General features: G+C 48.4%; 1 protein-coding gene across 6 annotated transcripts; it reads left to right on the top strand.

Annotated features, from left to right (window-relative positions):
* Window positions 1-2,008: 2,008 nt before the first annotated feature.
* HEMK1 (HemK methyltransferase 1, mitochondrial release factors N(5)-glutamine) lies at window positions 2,009-12,312 on the top strand. 6 transcript variants are annotated; one of them, XM_080934785.1, is made up of 11 exons: window positions 2,009-2,141; window positions 3,151-3,435; window positions 3,774-3,865; window positions 4,160-4,253; window positions 8,575-8,709; window positions 9,008-9,072; window positions 9,344-9,393; window positions 10,633-10,741; window positions 11,532-11,627; window positions 11,738-11,851; window positions 11,961-12,312. In XM_080934785.1, exons 2-11 carry the CDS (start codon window positions 3,223-3,225, stop codon window positions 11,995-11,997), a joined length of 1,005 nt encoding a protein of 334 aa, XP_080790911.1. In that variant the 5' UTR covers window positions 2,009-2,141; window positions 3,151-3,222; the 3' UTR covers window positions 11,998-12,312. The 6 variants fall into 6 exon arrangements, 5 of the variants coding, with proteins under 5 accessions (XP_080790911.1, XP_080790912.1, XP_080790910.1 ...); XM_080934786.1 differs by having other exon boundaries at window positions 3,083-3,435; window positions 11,741-11,851; XM_080934784.1 differs by having other exon boundaries at window positions 3,083-3,435.
* The last annotated feature ends 8,812 nt before the right edge of the window (window positions 12,313-21,124 follow it).

Raw genomic sequence — 21,124 nt, 5'->3', positions numbered from 1 at the left:
CGCGCCTAAAGCCCGACCAGCATTGGCTCACTCGCCTGTCGCTCGGATATAGCTCCGCTCCCAGCGGGAGCTTGGAGCTGAAACCGGACAGCTAAAAGATAATCACTGAGGATACCTCTGACCCCGGTGACCTGCCGGAAGTTGGGCAGTGGACCGTAGGTAGCCAGGCCCTTTCCAGACCAGAATTCTGGCTTCTGGACAGCTTCATCCGCTCTGGGGCTGACTTGTAAGCCGCAAAAAAACATAGGTACAGAGATAAGATGAAAGTACCACCAGACGTGGAGTATTTGAAACCTAAAATGATCTTCTGTTGAGTTTATGACCTTGAGCAGCAAATTGTTTCTCTTCTTTTGTCACAGTTTCCTGCTTGTATAGAACTCTAATGAAAGGGCGTTTTGGTAAGTGATTCCAACTATGGGGCAGAGATGTTGGGAACAGAATGGAATTATCTGCGTGATAGCCCACCTATACCTCTCATAGTTTTCATTCACAGCAAAATTTACCTCAGGATAGAAGTACCAATTTCCTATACCCCAGAGCTGTATCCCCCTAAACCATTTAAAATTATCTCCACCTCATCTCCTAAACAGACATCATGCTGTTGTCCAGGATGGCCTGATTGTTACTATGTTGCCCAGGTTGGTCTTGAACCAAGGCAATCCACCTCCTGGGTGCTTGGGTTTTAATGTTTTGTTAATTTTATGCGTATGGATGTTTTGTCTGCATGCCAATCGGTCGGTGCACTACATATGTTGCTGGTACTCAAGGAAGCCAGAAGAGGGCATTGTATCCTCTGGTACTGGAGTTACAGACTGCTGTTAGCCTCCATGTAGGTGCTCAGAATTGAACCTGGGTTCTCTGGAAAAGCAGCCAGTGCTTTTAACTGAGCCATCTTTCCAGACACCTCCCCTCCCGCCTTGTACTGGGACTTATAGGTGTGCTCCAGTACACCCAATTCCCAGCCCCTCTCCCCTTTTTTCTCCGATTTTTTTTTTTTTTTTTTACTTTCTTGAAGCAGGGTTACATGTAGCTGGGCTACATGTCTGGGCTTGAAAGATAAGCTTCTGGTTTCCATGTCTTCATCTGCTGAAAACTGGGATTTATAAATGTGTATTACCAAACCCCATTTATGGGCATCAAACCCAGATTTGTGTGAAACTGGATTGGTGAGCACATAAGTTGAACTATCCCATGAACTATGTGTATGTATGTTTGGGTGGGTATGTGCACTTGGGTGCTTGGAACTGAAATCCAGTTTTCTGCAAGAGCAATATGTGCTCCTAACCGCTGAGCCGTCTCTTCAAGATCCCTTCCCGCCTTTTAAATTTTACTAAATTACTCAGAGCGGCTTTGAATTTCTGATCCTCCTGCTTCGGCTTCTCCTGTAGCTGCGATTATGTGACTGCACAACCAGGTCCTGTACATGTTATGACTTACAAAAGACACAACTAAAGCCTACAAGGTCTGGGCATTTATACAAAGTTAAGCAACAAGCTGCCAACAGAATCAGGATTCAAATCCAGTTCTCCACTATTCGCTGTTTGCTATCTGCTCCAAATTCTATGTGCGTGTGAGGTCAAGAGGGTCCTTAAGTACTCTGTCCCTTTATGAAAACAGAGACTGCCCCCAAACACTGAAATCCACCCACATGCTGCTAGACCCAGCTTACAAGATGTTAGAAGAACACTCACGCGCGCACACATACGCCGCCCAAAATAATCTGGCTGTCAAACCCATCACACGTGGGTGACACCCTCGCGGTTTTTGCCCACACCCAGCTGGATATGTAAACGTTTGCAATCACCGAAGGCAGGAGCTACATCTTTGCAGCAACCTTAAGGAAAACTAGTGGGTCTAGGACCCTACAGAGCACCTCTCACATCCCTGCGCTTTCCCTTAGTGGAGCTGCAGGTGCCGGTCAGTTGAGTCTCCTCAGCACCCCACGATCTTCAGAAGGGAATCTGGTCATTGTAGGAACCCTAGACCAGGGAGACGCAGCTCACCGGAGCTCTTTCTCAACTGCACCGAGGCGGAAGCAAGGCGTTGAGGGCGTGCACTGGTGGTTACGAACTTCCGGGGGCCGACCCTGGAGCTGTTATCTGGTACCGGTGTGTGGGCAGGGCAAACGTGCCCTCTTGCAGGTATGCAGCAGAGCTGGAAATCGGGATGGGAATGCATGGGCCACAACGTTGACTTTTGAGACAGGGATGGTCGTGTCCTTCACATTCAGGGGCGGAGAGAGGGCGCGCTCTTTTGAGTTGTTGCTAATGTCCTTGCGGATTTGGGATGGAGGCTGTGTCAATACTTCCAGATTTAGCTTCTTCCGGATCTGGGTACAGGTGGAGTCTGACGGAGCGGGATTTGTGTTCTGCCCGGGATATTTTCTACCCTAGTTACCGTGGGCAAATTGCTTCCCTCTTCTGGAGCCCTAAGGCCATGTGGCAGTAAGCAGGTTCTCAGCAACTGTTAATTTGTACCTTACTTAGTTTGGAAGTAGAAGGGACGACAGATTTTAAGTTTTCAGATAACTTATTTATACTAACTTAAGTGTAACATTGTTAATTTTTCAGCCTTTGATTTATGCCAGTATCTGGGATTATGGGTTAAGATAGAGGAAAAGTTACAGCTTCTAAACAATAATGATACATACAGAATGCCACAAACAAAGCTCCCAAGCATGACAGTCTCTTTCCCTCTATTAGTGAATCCCTGGTGTGTGATTCTATTAGGGAGTCCAAAGGGTCTTCCAGGTCCCTGATAATCGTTGGTCAAGACACTACTCACCAGAGAGCTGGTGTTATTTCTCCCACATTATGAGCAAACTGGAAGTCAGAAACGACTGGACTGAGCTCACTCACATTGGGGTCTGACATTAGGTCTGCCCTACTCCCAAACCTACACCTTGACTGTTACCAGAGACAGAGCTATACCAGGTCAACCTACTTCCTATGGAAATAAAACATTACTGGCCAAGACAAGAAGGACTCAGGTGATTGGGGATATGAATATAATGCAGGTGGTGACAGACTAAAAGCTCACCCTTTCCTGGCACACTTTTGAGTCTTTCCACATTCTTCTTTAGGTGACAGCAACATCTTAGGAACAAAACAATGGAGAATTGGAACCCATGACTGATTCTTCTTTACCCAGCCCAGGGGTCATCTCCAGCCCTTACCTCAGTGACTGATAGCACAAGAGGATCTTGGAAAACTTTCTCCAAGAATGAAGCTCTGGGGACAAATACTTTGGACCCTTCTATCTGGTCCCCGAGGAAGGAGGGGAGCCCCACAGGGCTGGTCCTTCAACTCATGGAAAACTTATTCATCTCCAGCTGGGCTGGTCAAACACTGGACACGGGTCTTTGAGGAAAGAGGTATCCCAGAGGCCCGGGAATCCAGTGAGTACATCGTGGCTCATGTCCTTGGATCCAAAACAGTTAAGTGTAATGTTAGGGAGGACAGGGAGAGGGAGGAGGGAGGACAGAGAGAGGGAGATCTCTGGGAAACAGTAAATTAGTGGGATTTGTTTTATTATTTATTTCATTTTATTTTATTTTTTGCCTCAGTCAGGCTACTTAATTGAGACTTTTGGGATTTTGCTGAACAAATGGTTCAGGCAGACATCCAACAAAGTATTGCAGTGTGTTCCAGGCACTGTGGGTTCCGAGTGATTGAGTGGCTAGTGTTGAGTTAACAGACATTGTCCACACAAGAAACCTGGGTGTGTATCCCTAGATGAAGGGAACCAGCCACTCACATTCTCCATGGGAATAGTTTCAGAGCCTGAGACCAGCACTTTGGACCAAGCCACTGACCCCTCAACAGTTGGAGAGCATCCAGGAGCTATGTAGCCATAGATTACAGAGGTAAGCACCCATGGACAGAACTGAGGACTCTACAGAGATCCATCCTTCAACAGGTTCACCAGGTTACGGTCAGGAAGGAGTAGAGTGCCTAGGGACTAGGGGTCTGTTGGGATAAGGAAGTAGCAAGGGAGGGACTGGTGTGGTAAATGGGTAGGAAGGAAGGCCTAGACTGTTTGTCCTAGGGTATTGCAGGCAGGACCCTGCCAGATAGCCTTAGCTACAGGAGTCCTCAGTTCAGCTCTGGCCTTATTAATCCTGGGTCTGGTACTGATGATTCCCTGGATACTCCTGCAGGATGCCGGTGCAATATATCCTTGGGGAGTGGGACTTTCAGGGGCTCAGTCTGAAGATGGTGCCCCCAGTGTTCATTCCTCGGCCAGAGACAGAAGTGAGTATCTCACTAGGACAGGATGAGAAAAGGTTCAAGGTACCTGTCTTGCCTCAGACTTCCTCCAGGGGGTGCTGAGGCCCCATGGCTGAAGCCCCACAGCACCCTTCCACACATGTATCTTGCTGGCTATGTTGACTTAGGATTGAGGACCCTTCTTACCCCCCTCTATTTGACTGTCTTTACATTCTGAGCCTCCACTCCAGCCTCAGTGACCAGAAGTGACATAGAATGCTCCAAGTATCATCTTATTGTGTTCATTAAGAGCTATCCTATAGGCCCATGGCAGATTCAACCATGGGAAATAAATGCCCTTCAGCAATTTAGAGGGCATGGGGGGAAATAGGAAGGCTCTACTGGAAGCCTTGTATGAGCAATGTGACCTTACAGGTAGTTGATGACTACTCTGGGCTCAGATGAGGGACTGTCAGGCCTTGTTCTCTGTGACTCTGTGGTCTGTTCAAGTCCATTGTCTGCTCAAGTGATTGCTTATGTCAGTCCTTCAGATGACTAGAACTGGCATTTGTGTGGCCCATGCATGCTGCTCCCTAGGGACACACCCTGATCTTCGAGAGTTGTTTCTCTGTGTTTCTTGTATTTCCCCTGACTTTGTTTACGGCAGAACTGGGAGCTACAGGGTAGACTCTGGGGTGAAGTGGGGTTGCATTAGGGGATGCCGAGAAAAATCAGAGAGCACTAGACTCTGAAAAAGATTGATTTCCAGAAAGATCTCCTGGCACATAAACATTCTTGGGAAAAGTCTGCCCCTTTAAATCTCTATCCTTGGTCATGAGCCCTCTGATCTGTCTGAAAAGATGGCTCAGTGGTTAAAAGCACTGGCTGTCCTACCAGAAGACCCAGGTTCAATTTTCAGAACCCACACAATGGTTTACAACCATTTCTAACTACAGATCCCATGGGATCTGACACCCTCTTTTGGCCTCTCTGGACACTGCATACACACAGGATGTGCACACATATACAGGCAAAATACTATATACACATTTAAAAAAAACAAAACCAAAAGACCAAATTCGCTGATCACCTGGCTTTTACCCCTTATTGTGAGGCAGGACTGTGAGAAGTTACAGGGTTGTCGAGGAAGGGGACCCACAGGCAGCACCTGAACTTTCTGACTCTATCCTGTTTAGCACTGGCATGATATGGCCTGTCAACTTCAGGCTTTTGGGGAAATGTCCAGAAAATCAGTTCTTTTAATATGACTACTGGTCAGGAGATCACTTGCCATCTTTGGAAACTTGTTAAGGTTCGTAACAGAGTTGACTTTGCCTCCCCTTGGGGCTGGCCTGGTATCTGCTGTGTATTTTTGGATTTTGAGTGTGGGGTTTTCAGCTCCTATGTGACCTACCCCCTGGAGGTGGGTCTGGGCCAGGAAAACAGCTTTGCTGCCATAGCAGGGGGAGTGAGGATGCTGTGGTTGGCTGGGAGGCCAGGTCTGCCTCACTGTACAGACATTTCTGAGAACTCATCAGGTTTGCCCTCATGGGAAGCCACATCAGACGGGGGTGCTTTACTGAGAAATCAAGAGGACGTGGCCTGTGGTTGGGAGTGGAGAGAAGGGGCGCAGGGGAGGGGCTCATGGAGTTTGTAGTCTCTGTCCATCAAAGGGTGGTTTTTTGATGGTGGGTGTGAAAGTCTGAAATGCAAAATTGCAAGTGCTCTTGTGGCCCGAGGAGTTTGGTTTTCCCTAGGGAGTGAGAGGGTGGTAAAGTCTCCAGTGTGGCAATATATACAGTGAGAAACCCAAGGTCCGGGTGTGAGCCATGCCATCCCCATCTGGTGTTGTGTGACTGTGTGGGTTTCGAGAGGCTTGGTGCTCTAAGGTTTTAGGAGGCAGTACACCTGACTAGGGCCAGCCCACCAGGGATAGGATTCCTAACAGAGGGTGCATATGGCCCTTGAATTCTGATGGGACCTCAGGGATACCTCTGTAGGAACTGTGCAGTCCTGTTTGGAGCAGCTCCAGGAAAAACCATCAACTGTCCATTCCCTGTCTCTGTCCTATGTTTCTCTTCTGCCATACCACGTTTTGAATTCTTGCTGGATTTGGTTGGAAGAGATGACATGGGTCTGTGGCTAGCTTGGCTTAAAGCCAACAGCTTTAGATAGAGGAAAGGTCTTCACTGCATAAGAAAGAACATTCTAGATTTCCTGGATGTGGTCTCAACATAGATAGTTCCCACATAGTCCCCAGATGGTCCTCCAATGAGCTTTCCATGGTCTGTGGTCAAAGGAAAGAAGTCACTGTCTATCAGCCTCACACCCTGCCCCAGATGGTCATTTACATAGATGTGTGTGTGTCTGAGGTCAGGGATGCCTCTGAGGTGGCTAGCCAGTGTGGGCTGGCTGAGGGGTCATCCTCCAGCCAGAATGGGCCATTTGTGGCCAGGAAACCCATAGAAACTTACACCCCTAACACAGGCTGTCATTTTTCTGGCCTTTCGGCCTGCTGACTATCCCACAGCTTCTCAGTCACAGCCCTAGACTACAGGTTCTTCACTGGTCATAAGCCCAGCTTGCTGCACACACCCCAGTGCTCCCTACTTATGCCTGGCACAGGACTGAATCAAGTTTTCTTACCTATGGGCAGTAGCTCTTTAGTACAGAAGGGGCTTGAAACAGGGAGGGCTGGTCCAGCTTTTCAGATTCTGTCTGCCCGGGCTTGTTTCCTTTGGTGTGAATAAGTATTGCCACTGAAATTGGGGTCCTGCTTTTGGGGACTCAGCAGGATAGACTTCAAAGGAAAATAGGTTTGGGTGATCTGATGCTGTTTGCTCCCCCAGGCCTGGCTGTCAGGTCAACCACAAGGTCTTCTCATGATTTAATATGACAAGAGAGGCACCACAGTTCTAATAACTTGTCAGACCACCTGAGGACAAGAAGACAAACCCAGATAATGGTGGGTCAGTGTGGGCAGGACCCAACCTTGGCCTGGACTGCTCACATGTGCACATCCTCGCCTGCCTCTTTACTTTTGACCTCCTTTCAGGACTCTAAAAACAGGATTGAAGGGTTTGCGGATCTCATTGTCTTCCTCCTAGTGTGGCCATGTTGAACAAATCTTCCTTCCTTCCCACCCTCCCTCCCTCCCTTCCTTCCTTCCTTTTTCCCCCTTCTGCTTTCTACTTTTAATCTGGCTCTTTTTGTTGATTTATTGAAGATGGGTGGCTAGGTCTGATTTGGGGCACAGTTTGTAACCTCCAGGTCTGATAACAGAGACACCTCACAGGGGCTTACTTCTTCAAAGTGGGTCTCACCTGCCAACTTTCCTCCCAGTTTCCTGAGCCTTGAAGGGGCCCTCCGCTGATATCCAAGGTGGGGGCAGGGGGTTGTCTTTGAGAAGAGATCGAGTCGTCCTCTCCCTGCTACATGTTTGGATCCCCTACTCTGGGTAAAACATTTCAGCTATGGGGTGGCAGCAGCTGTCAGCCTTCACTCTGAGCTCACCCTGTGCCGATGACCATATACAGCCTGTGTGGACAGCAGCATTCATGCTGGTGGTGTCTAAAAGTGTCCCACTGCTGCAGTGGTGGGTACCATTCAGACGGGCTCTTACCACACTGTGCCCCTTTACCATGTTCTGTTTGTGCTACAGCTAACTGCAAGACTTGGGCAGGGCCGTGTCCCTGCCTTATCAAGAGAATTGCTTGTCCTTTTGGCCTAGGAATCTCCAGGGAAATTCTCACACTCAGCTCTGTGAGAAAGCCGAGGACACACCAGCCACCTCTACTCTATCTAATTTTTCCCCATGGCACTAGGGTAGAATCTAGGGCCTTACACATGCTAGGTAGTACTCTACGTCTGAGCTATAGCCTCAGCTCCAAGCCTGGTTTTTGACCACTGTAAACCTCAGTTCAGGCTCTAGCCTTGACCCTTGAGTGTTAGTGTCTATATGAGCCAGTGGTGATGATCCAACAAGTGAATATAGGCTCTAGAAGCCGGACTAGACACAGACTGGTTGTTGAATATGGTTCTCAGCATTTCTGTGAGTAAAAACATTGGGAGGATGTCTGGAAGGGCACAGCTGGGATTGATTGTGCATGTATGCTGCAGGTGATGGATCAGGCGATCCTGATGACTCTTAACTATGTTCCTGAGAGGAATACTCTGTCAAAGATGTGTAAACTGAGGCATGGAGGGACAGAATGACCCACCGAGGGTCTTTGCTGACATGAAGATCAGTTTAGCTTTGACTATCCCCCACCTGTCTTCAGTAGGAGCCAGCTGCTTAGACTTCCTTGTAAAAGCTCCTCAGGAGCAAAGATGGCATCTAGTCTGATCCAGACCCTCTGCCTTCCAGGAACTGGTTGAATGGGTTTTGGAGGAAGTGGCCCAGAGGCCCCCTGTAGTGAGAGCCCAAGATGGTCCCTTTATTCTGGAGGTAGGCTGTGGATCAGGAGCCATTGCTCTCAGTCTGCTGAGCCAGCTCCCTAAGGTAGGCTGTCTCTGCATCCTTCTATCATGCCTTTAGCCACTGAGATGGTTACTCACTATCCTTTCCGGTAGTCCTTCCCCCACATCCCTGTGTAAGAAGCTTTGAGGGAAAGTGACCATATAAGGAAGCTGTACCCAGCCCAGCCTGGTCACAGCCTCTAACTTCTATCCCTGTCTGTCTGGCTAGAGTCTAACTATAGGAAAATTTTGTTATATATTTCTTTCCTTTTGGGAGCTAGGGGAAGATTCCTAGATTTATCTCCCAGAGCTTCACTTTTCTTCCTTTGTTCTTGGGGCAGAGTCAAGTCATTGCTGTGGATAAGGAAGAAGCTGCTGTTAATTTGACCCATGAAAACACTCAGAGGTATGTGGGCTGGGATGTCCAGAAGACCAGCACTGGAAGTTGGACTCTGGGACCTGAACTTGACCTTTATTCTAGTGTCAAACCTACTAGTGTTTGACTTCACTCTTGAGGGAGAGATGCATCGAGGGAGGCCTGACAGTGGTCCCATGGGTTTGTGATAAGTGGATGTAAGCAGTGGCTATTGCTGATCCAAGAAGGGCTCCTTTTTCCTTTTGGTCCTTGTAGCCAAGGCTTGTACCCTATGCTCACCATCATCTCCCCATCTCCCCAGGCTTCAACTTCAGGACAGGATTAGGATCATCCACCTTGATATAACCTCAGGTACATCCTCTAGAAATATTGGGATGGGGTGCTGCTGGTGGGTGTGGCCCTGCAGAAATGTGGACCATCTCAGACCAATCCTTGCTGAGCTTGCTGAGGATTGACAAGGTACTATTTCCTTAGCTGACCTGACCCTGACCCATGAAGGGACTAGCCATGAGGTTTTTTTTTTCTCTTCTCTTCTCTTCTCTTCTCTTCTTGTCTATCTGTCTTTCTTTCTTTCTTTTGTTTTTGTTTTTTGAGACAGGGATTTTCTGTGTAACCTTAGCTGTCCTGGAACTCACTCTGTAGACCAGGCTGACCTTGACACAGAGACCCACCTGCCTCTACCTCCCCAGTGCTAGAATTAAAGGCGAGTGCCACCATTCAGTCACAAAGTCTTCAGGATCCCCTATGCCTGATAAATTTAACTAGGACTTGTTTACTGGGAAGAGGTAAGCAGATGTTCAAAGGAATGTAGTTGAGAGCCAGGTATGATAGCTTATACCTTTAATCTTAGTAGTGATGAGGCAGGAGGATTCCTGTGAATTCAAAGTCTGTCTGGAGAACATGGTGACTTCTAGACCAGCATAGGACATAAAGCAAAATATCTAAAAATATCAAACAAAATAAATAAACAACAATAACAACAAAGAGAAAACCTTAGAACCAAAATGCACATGTGACCTCCCTGCCCACCCATCCTGGATGAGGTGGTCCAGCAGTGCCTGGTGCATGCAGGCTTTGCAGTGTCTTCAGGTTTCCAGCTTCAGTCCTGAGTCTTTTGTTATTCAAGGAGTTCCCAAACTGTGTGTGAGTGTTAGACACCTGCTTGAGCATCTGGTACAAGTGGGATTCAGAAACAACCCTAAGGGGTTGTCTGAGGGCAGCAGGCCCACCCTCCCTGTGCATTCAGATTCTATTGGTTATAAAGCAGAGAATGGCAAGGCCAGGGGGCTGCAGAGCCGAGGAGCCCTGCCATTGCCTTTGCAACCAGAGAGGGCTGGAGGTAGCACTTGGATGTGTCTTAATGAGGAGGACTTGACAGGGAGGAGAAAGGATATAGATATTCTAGATGAACAGCTACATGTCAGATCATGTCCACTCCCAGCCAGCCTGTTGACTCTGGCAGCTAATCTTCAAGTCTGGCTTACCAGGTCTAAAGAGAGATTTGGAGAGAGGGACTACGTAAGGGACAAAGTGGCAAGTGGAGCTGCCATCTTTCACATGCTAATCATGTATCTTCTTCTTTGCCCACAGAGGGGTGCTGCACACACCTTTTGCCCTGGGGCCCCATGGACTTGGTGGTCAGCAACCCTCCCTACATCTTCCACAAGGACATGGAACAGCTGGCTCCCGAGATCCGCAGGTACCGGGGTGGGTGGAACAGCAGAGATGCTCTATCAGATTGGTTGGGGCTGGAGACCCTTCCATCTGGAGAAAACAGTGTGGTATAGATCAGCAGTGTTGAGAGGTATACTTCAGAGCCTGCAGCCTTCTTGGGGAAGGTGTTGCCTTTGTACTCTGATCCCTGGAGACCCTTCATCTCTCTGAGCCTCCATTTCCCACTGAGGACTGAGTGGCAGTGTTTTTGGGACCATGATGAGGACTTAGCGTTGGGCATAGTGAAGCCTAGAGAAGGTGCTCACAGGGGTGTGTCATTTACACACAACCAAGGCCTAGAGAGGGAAGATCTTAGGACTTGGTGGGAAAGCCGGCACTGAAGCCTCCTCTGGCTGTGGAGAAGCCATCCTGTTTTCACACGGATGGAAGACCCAGTGTAACCACATATCTCTACATAAGCATGGGTGATATGGGTTGGGAGCTGGTGCCTCTCTCCTGGGCTCAGTCAGGATCAGTTTTAAATGTCCTCAGATCAAGAGCAGGAGCTGCTTTGTTGTGAGAGAGCCTCATGCCCCAAGGGCTTTGTCAGTGGGACTCAGCAAGTCCATCCAGCCCTGCTCTCTGCTGTCTGCGTGAGAGATGAGGGAAGTAAAGGCTGCTGTTCATATAGGAACCACTTGCTGATGGATCCTCAGCTTACCTCTCTACCCAGAGTGTTAAGTCCCAGAGGGCCCTTTGTGAAGGCCTGCCTGATTTCACAACACTGTGACACACCCCTCCTCCAACCGCTCACCTTCCACTGTTTTTCTACTCAGTTACGAAGATCCGGTGGCCCTGGATGGTGGTGACGAAGGCATGGACGTCATCACCCACATCTTGGCCTTGGCATCCCGGCTCTTGAATGCCTCTGGGTATGGACACCAGCCTCCTCCACCTCTGTTGTATGATTGACAGGCCTTGGCAGTCTCTTGCAGGCCAGACAACCTGCCTCATTGAGCTGACCCATTTCTTCTTTGTGTAGAAGCATCTTCTTAGAAGTGGACCCAAGACACCCAGAGCTTGTCAGCATTTGGCTTCAGAGCCAGCCTGACCTGCACCTTAGTCTTGTGGGTGTCCGTGAAGACTTCTGCAAGAGGTAAGGCCATTCTTATAGCTGGATTGCTTCTGTGTGCTTTCACAGCCTTCACCACGTGTACATTCCTCAGAACTTATATGCTACCCAGATATTCATCCTGTCTCCTCAGGCCCCGGTTCCTGCATATCCAGAAGTCTGCACCATAGTGTGGCTACTCTGTGAACGTCTGGCCAGGATTCTAGCCTGCTGGGCGCCTGGCTCACCCTGCGTGGAGTGCTGCCCACGGGGAGGTGTACAGCACTTTCCTGAACCCCTGACACCACCCATGGTTCTGTGATTCCCCATGATGGGTATTTCTAGGAGACTCGGAAACATGGATGGAGTGTTCTTCCTGAGGCAGCAAAGAACAGAGACTCAAGAGCTGGGTGTCCAGCTTTGTCACCTCAGTGGAGCAGGCTGCTTGGTGCTCCTCTTGGTGAAATTGCTGTATAGATGTTGGGAAGTGTGGCAAGCAAAGTATTGAGAGAGCAATAAATGGTGAACCAGTATTCTGTTAACGTTTATGGACCCTTGTTCCCCATGTATAACTAGGCCTGATAGACTCCCCTACTGTAGCAAGTGAAGCAGACTGTGGTGTAAGAATACCATGTGATGGGGGTGGGGGATGGGAGGCTCAAGCCCAGCCTTAGACACCACAGGGCCTGCACAGAATAGCTCACTCTAGTTAACATCATCTACCTCCAGCCTGGGAATGCCTACATACTCTTCTTTGACTGGGCCTAGACTGAACATGGGGGCCATATCTGAGGATGAGAATGGGACTGAGGGTCTTTGACACATGATCTTGGTGTTGCATACCTACATCCATGTAAGTTTAGGTTTGAGACAGTAGGGTAGAAAAACAAACCCACAGGACTTTCCTTAGCTTTTATTGACCATCCTTTCCAAATGTAGAAATTCAAATTTGGAATTCAAATAACCCATGTATGTCTCCCTGGTTGGTGCACCCAACCAAGTCTGGGCACTGAATTGTGACCTTCACTCCAGCTCTGGGCAGATTCCCAGCTTCCAGGAGACCCAGACTGTCATTAGCTACAACAGAAAGCCTGTTCAGTTGGTGAGTGTGAATACAAGACTGCTGCATCTGGTTGGTTCATCGGTGTGTTAGAGACTAAGTAGGTTCATTCCACCTGGCTCTCCTCCTGCCCCAGCATTTTCAAGAGCCTGACCTAAGGTACAACAGCCAGAGGCAGTGTCCTCTGATAGGCAGCAGCTCTGCCAAAGTCAAGACAGCCGAGTTCCAGGGCGGAGTCTTGTAGTTGGACCTCATGAGTCCAACTTCTATGAGAAGCAGATTCTTCAGCATCCAGGGCCAGTGCAGGAAATAATCTCATTTTATTCTGTTCTAGATCACAAAGTAGAACATGCATGCTGTAAGGCCTGCCTGAAGTCCCACGGTACAAGATAGGTTGAGAAAGGAAGCTATGCCCTTGCCTTCTGGGAGTCTATTTCTGGACTCATCTGCTGTAAGTGATGTCTGCAGCTGTGGTTGAGGGTATATTTGTGCTGGCAGAGCATACTAAAGGTCTCAGAGCCCCAGGGTATGGTCCTGGTGACCTACCCAATGTCTAGCCCTAGATATGTAGGTGGCCTTCAAGCTGCTTCTGGCTTCCTTTGAAGGAAGGAACCTGGTCTTTTGCTCATGACTATTCTAAAAAGAACCTAGGAGGGTAACATAGGGCGCAACCAGAGTAAGGCTCCTCACCTCCTGAGCCTCTGGTACCATTTGAACTTTGCTTGCTCAAGCCTGCACGAATATTGCCTCCTCTCTTGCCTTTGTCCTTTGGCTCTAGCTTTCTTCAGACATCGCAGGCAGCTGCCCTGACCTCACAGCAGTCTGTCACCCCTTTTTCTCACATCGTGGGTTACACTCAGTGCTGATTCCCTGACAGTTTTTCCTCCTGGCCTCAGGCCTGTTTCTGAGGTAAGGCCATGGGGAGCCTTGTGGGTCTGCCACCCGGGAGAGGATAGTGGTGGGGAGTGATGGAGAAGCAGCTGGGGTCACTGGAGCAGGAGCCACCCTTGGGACAACTTTCTTCCCAGAAAAATGTGGGGCTTGACTCCCCTGGGATAAAAGTCCAAGCCAAGTAGAGTGGCCAGGCAGGCCTCCAGACTGTAGCTACCAGCTTAATTTGGCTAGACACTGCATTGTCACGCTGGAGCCATACCAACCCAGGTTTAGGTTCGAGTGTGTCCCTTACCAAGGTGTGACCTTAGGTAGCTGACTTTTTATTCAGCTTTGGCCTCCAAACCTTCAGAACTGTAGAGGGTGGTGGTGAGATCTTGGTGCATTGTGGGTGTTTGTTACTTCGAGGACAGACAGAGAGGGAAGGCCCTGTACCCTGCTGGATCAGCTCACTACCAACATGAGGCAGACAGAGACACTTCACTCAGCAAGGGAAAGATGGCAGGGTTTCAGTCCTGGTCTCTGGTGTCTGACCGCCCTGTGGAGATAGAGCAGCCTCCTCCTCCCCTCGCTGATTATCCTCACTATGACCTGAATACCCGAGGTCCAAGCCACGGCATCCAGTGGCTTCACTCTGGGAGAGCTAGGCTTCATGCCCTGCATTCCTCCTTGTCCTGATAGAAGTTTGGAACAAGTCCAGGAACCCTTTGGGGGCCAGTGCACGTTGCCGTCCAGGCTCTATCCCTTCCAGCAGGAGGAGAAATTGTGGTCTTGCCTCACATTTGGGTGTTTTTTATAGCTCCCTATGAGTTATTCCATGGGGATTATTCAGCTACCTTATTAAAACGTGTCCCTAGCTCCAAATGCACCCTTTTCTGCATGCCCATTTCTGTGGACCCTGAGCATCTTCCCAATCTGTTCTAAACCTTAACTGGATTCCTAGGATTTAAGTATGGTCTCTGTGTCCTGCAGAGTGCTGCCGGAAGAGTCAAGGTGAAGACAGCTCTGGGAAAGGCCCCAGGATGCCCTTCCCTGGCCCCATGAGTAAGCTGCTGTCAGGACAGAGGGCTCTACCACTGCTAGGCTGAAGTGGGAAGCCCTTTCATTCCTGCGACCTGTCCTGTCTTCTCCCTATTCACCCTCAGATTCTTTTCTTCCCTGGCCCTCTGCTACCCTGCAGTACCTTTTCCTGAACACCTTCCCCCAGCCCCAGCAGGGCATCCATCTGGAGTAAGGCTTTTGTCCACCAAAGCTAACCCATGTCATACCTGCCATGACTCTCTGTTCTAGCCTTCCCTATCCATATCTCTATTAGTGCTCTACCTAAATATCTGCCCCCTGAATTTGGAAACCTTCCAGTCTCATTCTGGGAACTTCTGTAAGACTGGCACATTCAGGTTCAGCAAATGTCCACCAATAAACCGACAGGATATCCATCTTCTAGACTTGAGGCTAGAACTTCCTGAGTGGGCCCCATCTGACCTGACAGCAGCGCTCACATATTCCAGTCAGCAGAGAGAGGAAAGCATGAGGTCTGGCCTCCTGCCTAAGCCAGGCAGCTGTTCAAGCTGAGCCATAATCTCTTTGAGGGCTCCAGTGCACCTGATCCCCGCCCCGCAGCCATGCCAGGAGAACAGGCTGTACTTGGCGGCAGCCGGAGCAGGCGCCAGATTTCCTGGAGCTCTTCTTGGCCTTAAGCAGCTCCCAGTCAAGGTGGTGACTAGGATGGTGGCCTGATCTCTCTTTATGCACCCTGCCCTGAACAAGACTCTGGGTTTGAGACTAACAAAGCAACCCTATAGGCAATATAAAGAAGACTAAAGACACCGATGTCCTCATCCCCCAACCCCTTACATGGCACAAAGGACTTTGAAGATATGAAAAAAGATTGTGAGTGTGTGTGCACGTACATACATGCACATGGGGATTAGAGGCCTTAGGTACCACCTTATGTTTTGAGACAGGGACCTGGACCTCACCAATTACACAAGCCTCAGGGCTCCTGCCTCCATGTAATGCTGGGGTTGCAGGTGCATTCAGCCAGGCCAACTTCTGCATGCATATATAGCAGGTAGTTAACCAACTGATCCTTCTTCCCAGACTTGTAACTAAAGATCCTGAGAAGGAGAACTCGTCCTGAGTTGTTTACAGAATGTACGCAGTATGATCACAGGTCTATAGGACAGAGACAGTGGTATGAGGAAAGAGACGTCAGCATAGTGTGAGTGTCGAGGTCAGTGTGTGTTGAGCACAGGAGGAAGGGCCCATGAGCCAAGAAATGCAAACAACTTCTTCCCTAGAGCCTCAGGAAAGAATGTAATCCTGCCCACACCCTCATTTAAGCACTGTGCAATTAATCTGGGATTTCTAACTTCCACAACTACATAGTGTGGTAGTGTATATTGCTTTTAAGCATTTTATGATTTACTTAACTTTATTTTTTTTTATATGCATTGGTGTGAGAGTTTCAGATCCCTGGGAACTGGAATTACAGTTATGAGATGCCATGTGGATGCTTGGAATTGAACTCAGTACCTCTGGAAGAGCAGTCCGTGCTCTTAACCACTGAGCCATCTCTCCAGCCCTGTGTGTATTGTTTTAAGTTTCAAAATCTGTGGTAATCTTTTACATCAACTGTAGGACACTTATACAGATATTGATGCTTTTATCCACCTTATATTTTTTTCTTTTTTAATTTTTAAAATTACAGTGTGTGTGTGTGTGTGTGTGTGTGTGTGTGTGTGTGTGTGTCCATCTGTGCTTCATGTTCATGGATGTCAGAAGAAAACTTGTAGGAGTCAGTTTCTACTCTGGATCCTGGGGTTAAACTCAGTTCTTCAGGCCTAGCCTTAAGTACATTTGCCCCGAGTCATCCTTGCTAGCCTGTCACTGTATTCTTGTGAAAAAAAAAATATCTCTTACAAGGAGGAAAGATTAGTTTGGCTTAGAGTTTCAACCCAGGGTCAGCTGGCTCTGTTGGGTGTGTTACAGGCAGAAACATGGAGGAAAGCACCTCACCTCATGGCAGCCAAGGAAGCAAAGAGAAAAGTGTCTGTGGACAGTGCATACTGTGATGGCTAATCTGGGTTGTCAACTTGACACACCTAGGAAGAAGAACCCACAAGTGAAGAATTGTCTCCATTCCACTGGCCTGTAATTCATATCTGTGGGATATTTTCTTAATTGCTAATTGATGTCAGAGGGCCTATCCACTGTGGGAAGTGCCATCCCTAGGCAGGTGGACCTGGGGAGTTTTAGAACAGTAGCTGAACGTTAGCCTCGGAACAAGCCAATAAGTAGTGTTCCATCGTGGTCTGTGCTTTAAGTTTCTGTCTCCGGGTTCTTACATGAACCTCTGTCCTGGCACCTCTGCCCTAGCTTCCCTCAGGGGTGGACTATAACCTATAAGCTAAAGTAAACCTTCCTTCACAGTTGGAAGGGGGAGTTTTTGATCAGTGTCTCATGTGAAGTATACCTGGGTCCTGGTCTTCTCATGGAGTCATGCAGTTGGCCTAGCAGCACTGGAGTGTGAGGAAGGCCCACTCTCTATGAATGTCATGCCTGTGAACTGAGCACAACAGCCTGTGGTGAAGCAGGAAGATTGTTGGCTTCTTTCCCATCACTGAGGCAGTCTTCAGCTTGGGTAGGACCGAATCACCACTCTATCCTGGAATTGATAGGCAGAATCCTGTTCCTGTCAGTATCCCCTGTGTGGTCCTGTCCCTGAGGATCTTAGCATTCTGGCTCTCAAAGATGGAGTAAACAATTGGTACCTTTGGATCCTGCCCCTGGCCATTCTGAGGCTGAGACTACACTCCGGATGAGGACTAAGAGACTGTGTGGAAGTTATCCCTCCTGGACAAGGTGTGGCTGTCCTGAAGTCACAGTCTTAAACCAGGTGTCATGTGAAGAACTTCTGGAACTCCAGTGGACATTCTGGGTTTAAGAGAAACTGAAGACAGATAGTTCAGATTCCTGGGATTAAGGGGCAGGACACAAATCCCCTTGATATACAATGGATGAAGCCTCAAGGACTTGTTGATACTAAAAAGAGTGAACTATAACAAGACTTGTGTCTAATTCCTGATTCTCCCTCTTCCCAAGCAGAAGTCTACATAGACTGGAAGAGGATGAGGCTGCCACTGAAGCCCATCTGACCCGGCAGAGACACAGGGATTGGCATTGCTAGGTCCTGAGCTATCTCTTGCAGAACTCAGTGCTAAGAGCCACCTGTCCAAACAGGAGCAGAAGTTGCCAGAGCTGGTCACAGCCCTTCCCATAAGCCTTCCCACAGCAGCTGCCTTAATCCTGGCATATGCAATGCAGAGTCAGGGTCTCTCAAGCCAGGCTTCAGAGGGATGGCCAAACTCAAGAGTCTTACTTGAGTTCCATAGCACTTGACTCCTGGTTCAGTGCTTTCTGTTTCTGTTGTTTCCAAAGTCCTCTAGCCAATAGGAGGTGCTTCTGTGATTATCTGGATAGCTTTGTGGTTCTCAACCTGTGGGGGTTTGACTTGGCGGTCAAAAGACCCTTTCATAGAGGGGTCACTTAAGTCCATGGGAAAACATAGATATTTACATCATGGTTCATAGAAGTACTAAAATGACAGTTATGAAACAGCAATGAAAATAATTTTATGGTTGGGGTCACCACAGCATGAGGAACTGTCATCAAAGGGTCTCAGTATTAGAAAGATTGAGAACCACTGATACAGCTCTTATCTAGGGATTTTGGTACATAAAACCCTCTGGGCTACGTTCATGAATCAACATGAGGCACGTTAGCTCAACTGTAGCAGCAGGTATATGGATACCCACGTCATGGTCCTATCCGAAGCCCTGACAGTGGTGAGGAGAACAGTTCCTTCTGTAGACTGTGTGTGTGCTCCCACTCCTGAAGGGACTGGCTGTGTACCTACCCCACCCTGGTTCTCTGGGCCTCCTGAGATACTCTGTCTTAATTAAGGTTTCTGTTGCTGTGATCAATCACAACTTAGGGAGGAAAGGATTTGTTTCAGCCTACAGATTCACCTCACAGTCCATCCTTGAGGAAAGGGTGTTACAGGATATTAGAACCTATTTCTAGTTAGGATGTGGCTCATCCCTAACTAGGACTCACATTGTTTAGTCACAAACAATGAAGGTAAAGTTAGTCTGTAGAAGGAAACACCCATGTTTGAAAGTGACATGGAATTGATTGGAAACAAAATAATGAATCAGAGAAAGATCTGACAGAATAGGATGTGCCCGAGTCTCAGGAGAAGAGAGGAAAGAGAAGCTACTTAAGGGAGAGACAGACGGTACAGGAGAGTCCAGTACAGGAACACAGTAGTGTTCATGGGGAGCAGTACAGTGGAGTTAAGAGTCGAGCAGCACTGAGGGAGGAGACAGCTTTGCTAGGAGAGTTTTGCAGAGACAGATTGAAGAGAGAACAAACTAGACACCAGTGAAGATAGAATGAGCCAGAGATTGAGAAGGAACCAGAAGATTAGAACAGATTGTTAGAGTTAGTTTGAGGCCAAGTATAGCCATTCAAGAGGAAGCAGAGAGAAGTCAGATTGAATCAGTCAGCTTGAAGAGGAGTTTTGAATTAGCCAGCCAGAGTTCGAAAAAGCTAAAAAGGGTGAGCTTATTCAGCAGTTAAGTCTCAAAGGCTGAAAACATTCTAGGCCTAGATAAGATTGTATGAAGACTAGAAGCTTCCTGGACTAGGCCTAGGTTAGCAGAAAGAGGCAGTAAGCCTCAGAGCTGACAATTACAACAGAAGAATAGAAGTTACTTTTACAGAAGGGCAAGTCAGAAATTCAAATAGGACAAGCACCTGGAGGCAGGAGCTGATGCAGAGTCATGGAGGGGTGCTGCTTACTCGCTTGCTCCTCATGGCTTGCTCAGCCTGACTTCTTATAGCATCCAAGACCATCAGCCCTGGGGAGGCCACGCCCACAGAGAGCTGGATCTTCTCACATTATCAATCAAGAAAATATATCACAGGCCAGTCTCATGGGAACATTTTCTTAATTGAGGTTGTTTCTTCCCTAATGACTCAAGCTGACATAAAACTACTCAGCCCAGATATCTAAAATGATTGCTGGGCCTCATAGCCAGGAATGTGAAGTGGACCAATTTTCAAGCCTTTGGGCCTTGTTTTTCCAGATAACTGCCTACCAGTCCTGTAGTGGTCAGTAAAGGCTAATTTTATAGTTCAAAGAGCAAGACAAACAAAAGGAGGTTACTTTAGTCTTGTTAGGAGCTTGACCTGAAGTAACTTTCTCTAGGGCCCAGCTGAAACAGCTTAAAGCAGCCCTGGCCTTTGGAAGGCAGGCCTGGTCAGGTTCCCAGGGACTGGGTCTCCCTAGGGATTCTGCTTCTCAGAGCAGAGGCAGCCACTCAAGTGTCCCGGTCCTGTCAGCTCTGCAGCCTTCTCCAGGGGCGGCATCTGGAAAAGCAGACAGACCAGAGGTCCCCACTCTCAGTCTAGGTAACAGTGCCATTGTTGGGGCTCAGTGTACCTATAGAGGTCCCTGTGTAGGTGAAGTTAAAGCCCAGCAGGACAGGAGACAGGACCATTATTTTGGAGGCCCCAATAGCCCATCTTTTCTCCATCCACTAAAAGCTCCTACCCCACCTTGCTTTCCAGAAACAGTCTCACCTGTCGAAGAGGCAGTTAAGTCCCTCTGTCCTTCATGAAGTCAATGAGTATGCAGAACAGATTCAGGTTAGTGCTGCCTGAGCCTTTTGCTCGTCCTTGGACCTTATACTTCCTTAGTGTCTACCTCAGTGTCTAGCTTAGTGTCTCGATAGACACTGGACACCCCAAGCAGCTGATCTGTATTAGCTATAAATCTCAGGGAACCCTACATGCATTGTAACTGAGAACACCCCAGGTTAGGTTGTACAGCAAACTGGGAGGGAGGATGAGGCTGCCCTGGCACCCATCTAACCACCAGAAACACTGAGATGGGCATAAATGGATCTTGGGGTGCACTCTACAGAGCTCAGAGCTAAGGTTCACCTGTCAGAGGAGAGGCAGAGGTTGCTGAGGCTGTATCCATGGAGGTTTTCAGAAATATAGCAGCTCAGTGAGTGTGCCACTCAGAGCCAGGACCTCAGTCTCCCAAGTCACACTAATTGTCAGGCTCCAGAAAGATAGCTAGCTTATGCCCAACCTGAAGGGCTATAAAACTCAGAACCTCAATGTGTGCACACTAGGGCAAGAACATTGGATTATCTTTTTTTTTTAAAGCTTTTTCTTTTTTTATGGGGTGTGTGTGTGCATTTATTTCCCTTTGGACTGGAATTGAAGATAATTGTGAGTTGCCATGTGGGGGCTGGGAATTGAACCTGGGTCCTCTGGAAGAGCAGCCAGTG

The sequence above is a fragment of the Micromys minutus genome (assembly GCF_963924665.1).
Source record: "Micromys minutus genome assembly, chromosome: 21".
Classification (NCBI taxonomy): Eukaryota; Metazoa; Chordata; class Mammalia; order Rodentia; family Muridae; genus Micromys; species Micromys minutus.
This window is presented reverse-complemented; position numbering and strand designations above follow the sequence as displayed.

Bases quoted from the DNA above. Each gene is read 5' to 3' on its own strand.
- HEMK1 (XM_080934785.1), top strand. From the start codon at position 3,223: ATGAAGCTCTGGGGACAAATACTTTGGACCCTTCTATCTGGTCCCCGA. The intron at 8,710-9,007 runs GTAGGCTGTCTC...TTCTTGGGGCAG, and splicing joins TGCTGAGCCAGCTCCCTAAG to AGTCAAGTCATTGCTGTGGA. The intron at 9,394-10,632 runs GTACATCCTCTA...CTTTGCCCACAG, and splicing joins CCACCTTGATATAACCTCAG to AGGGGTGCTGCACACACCTT.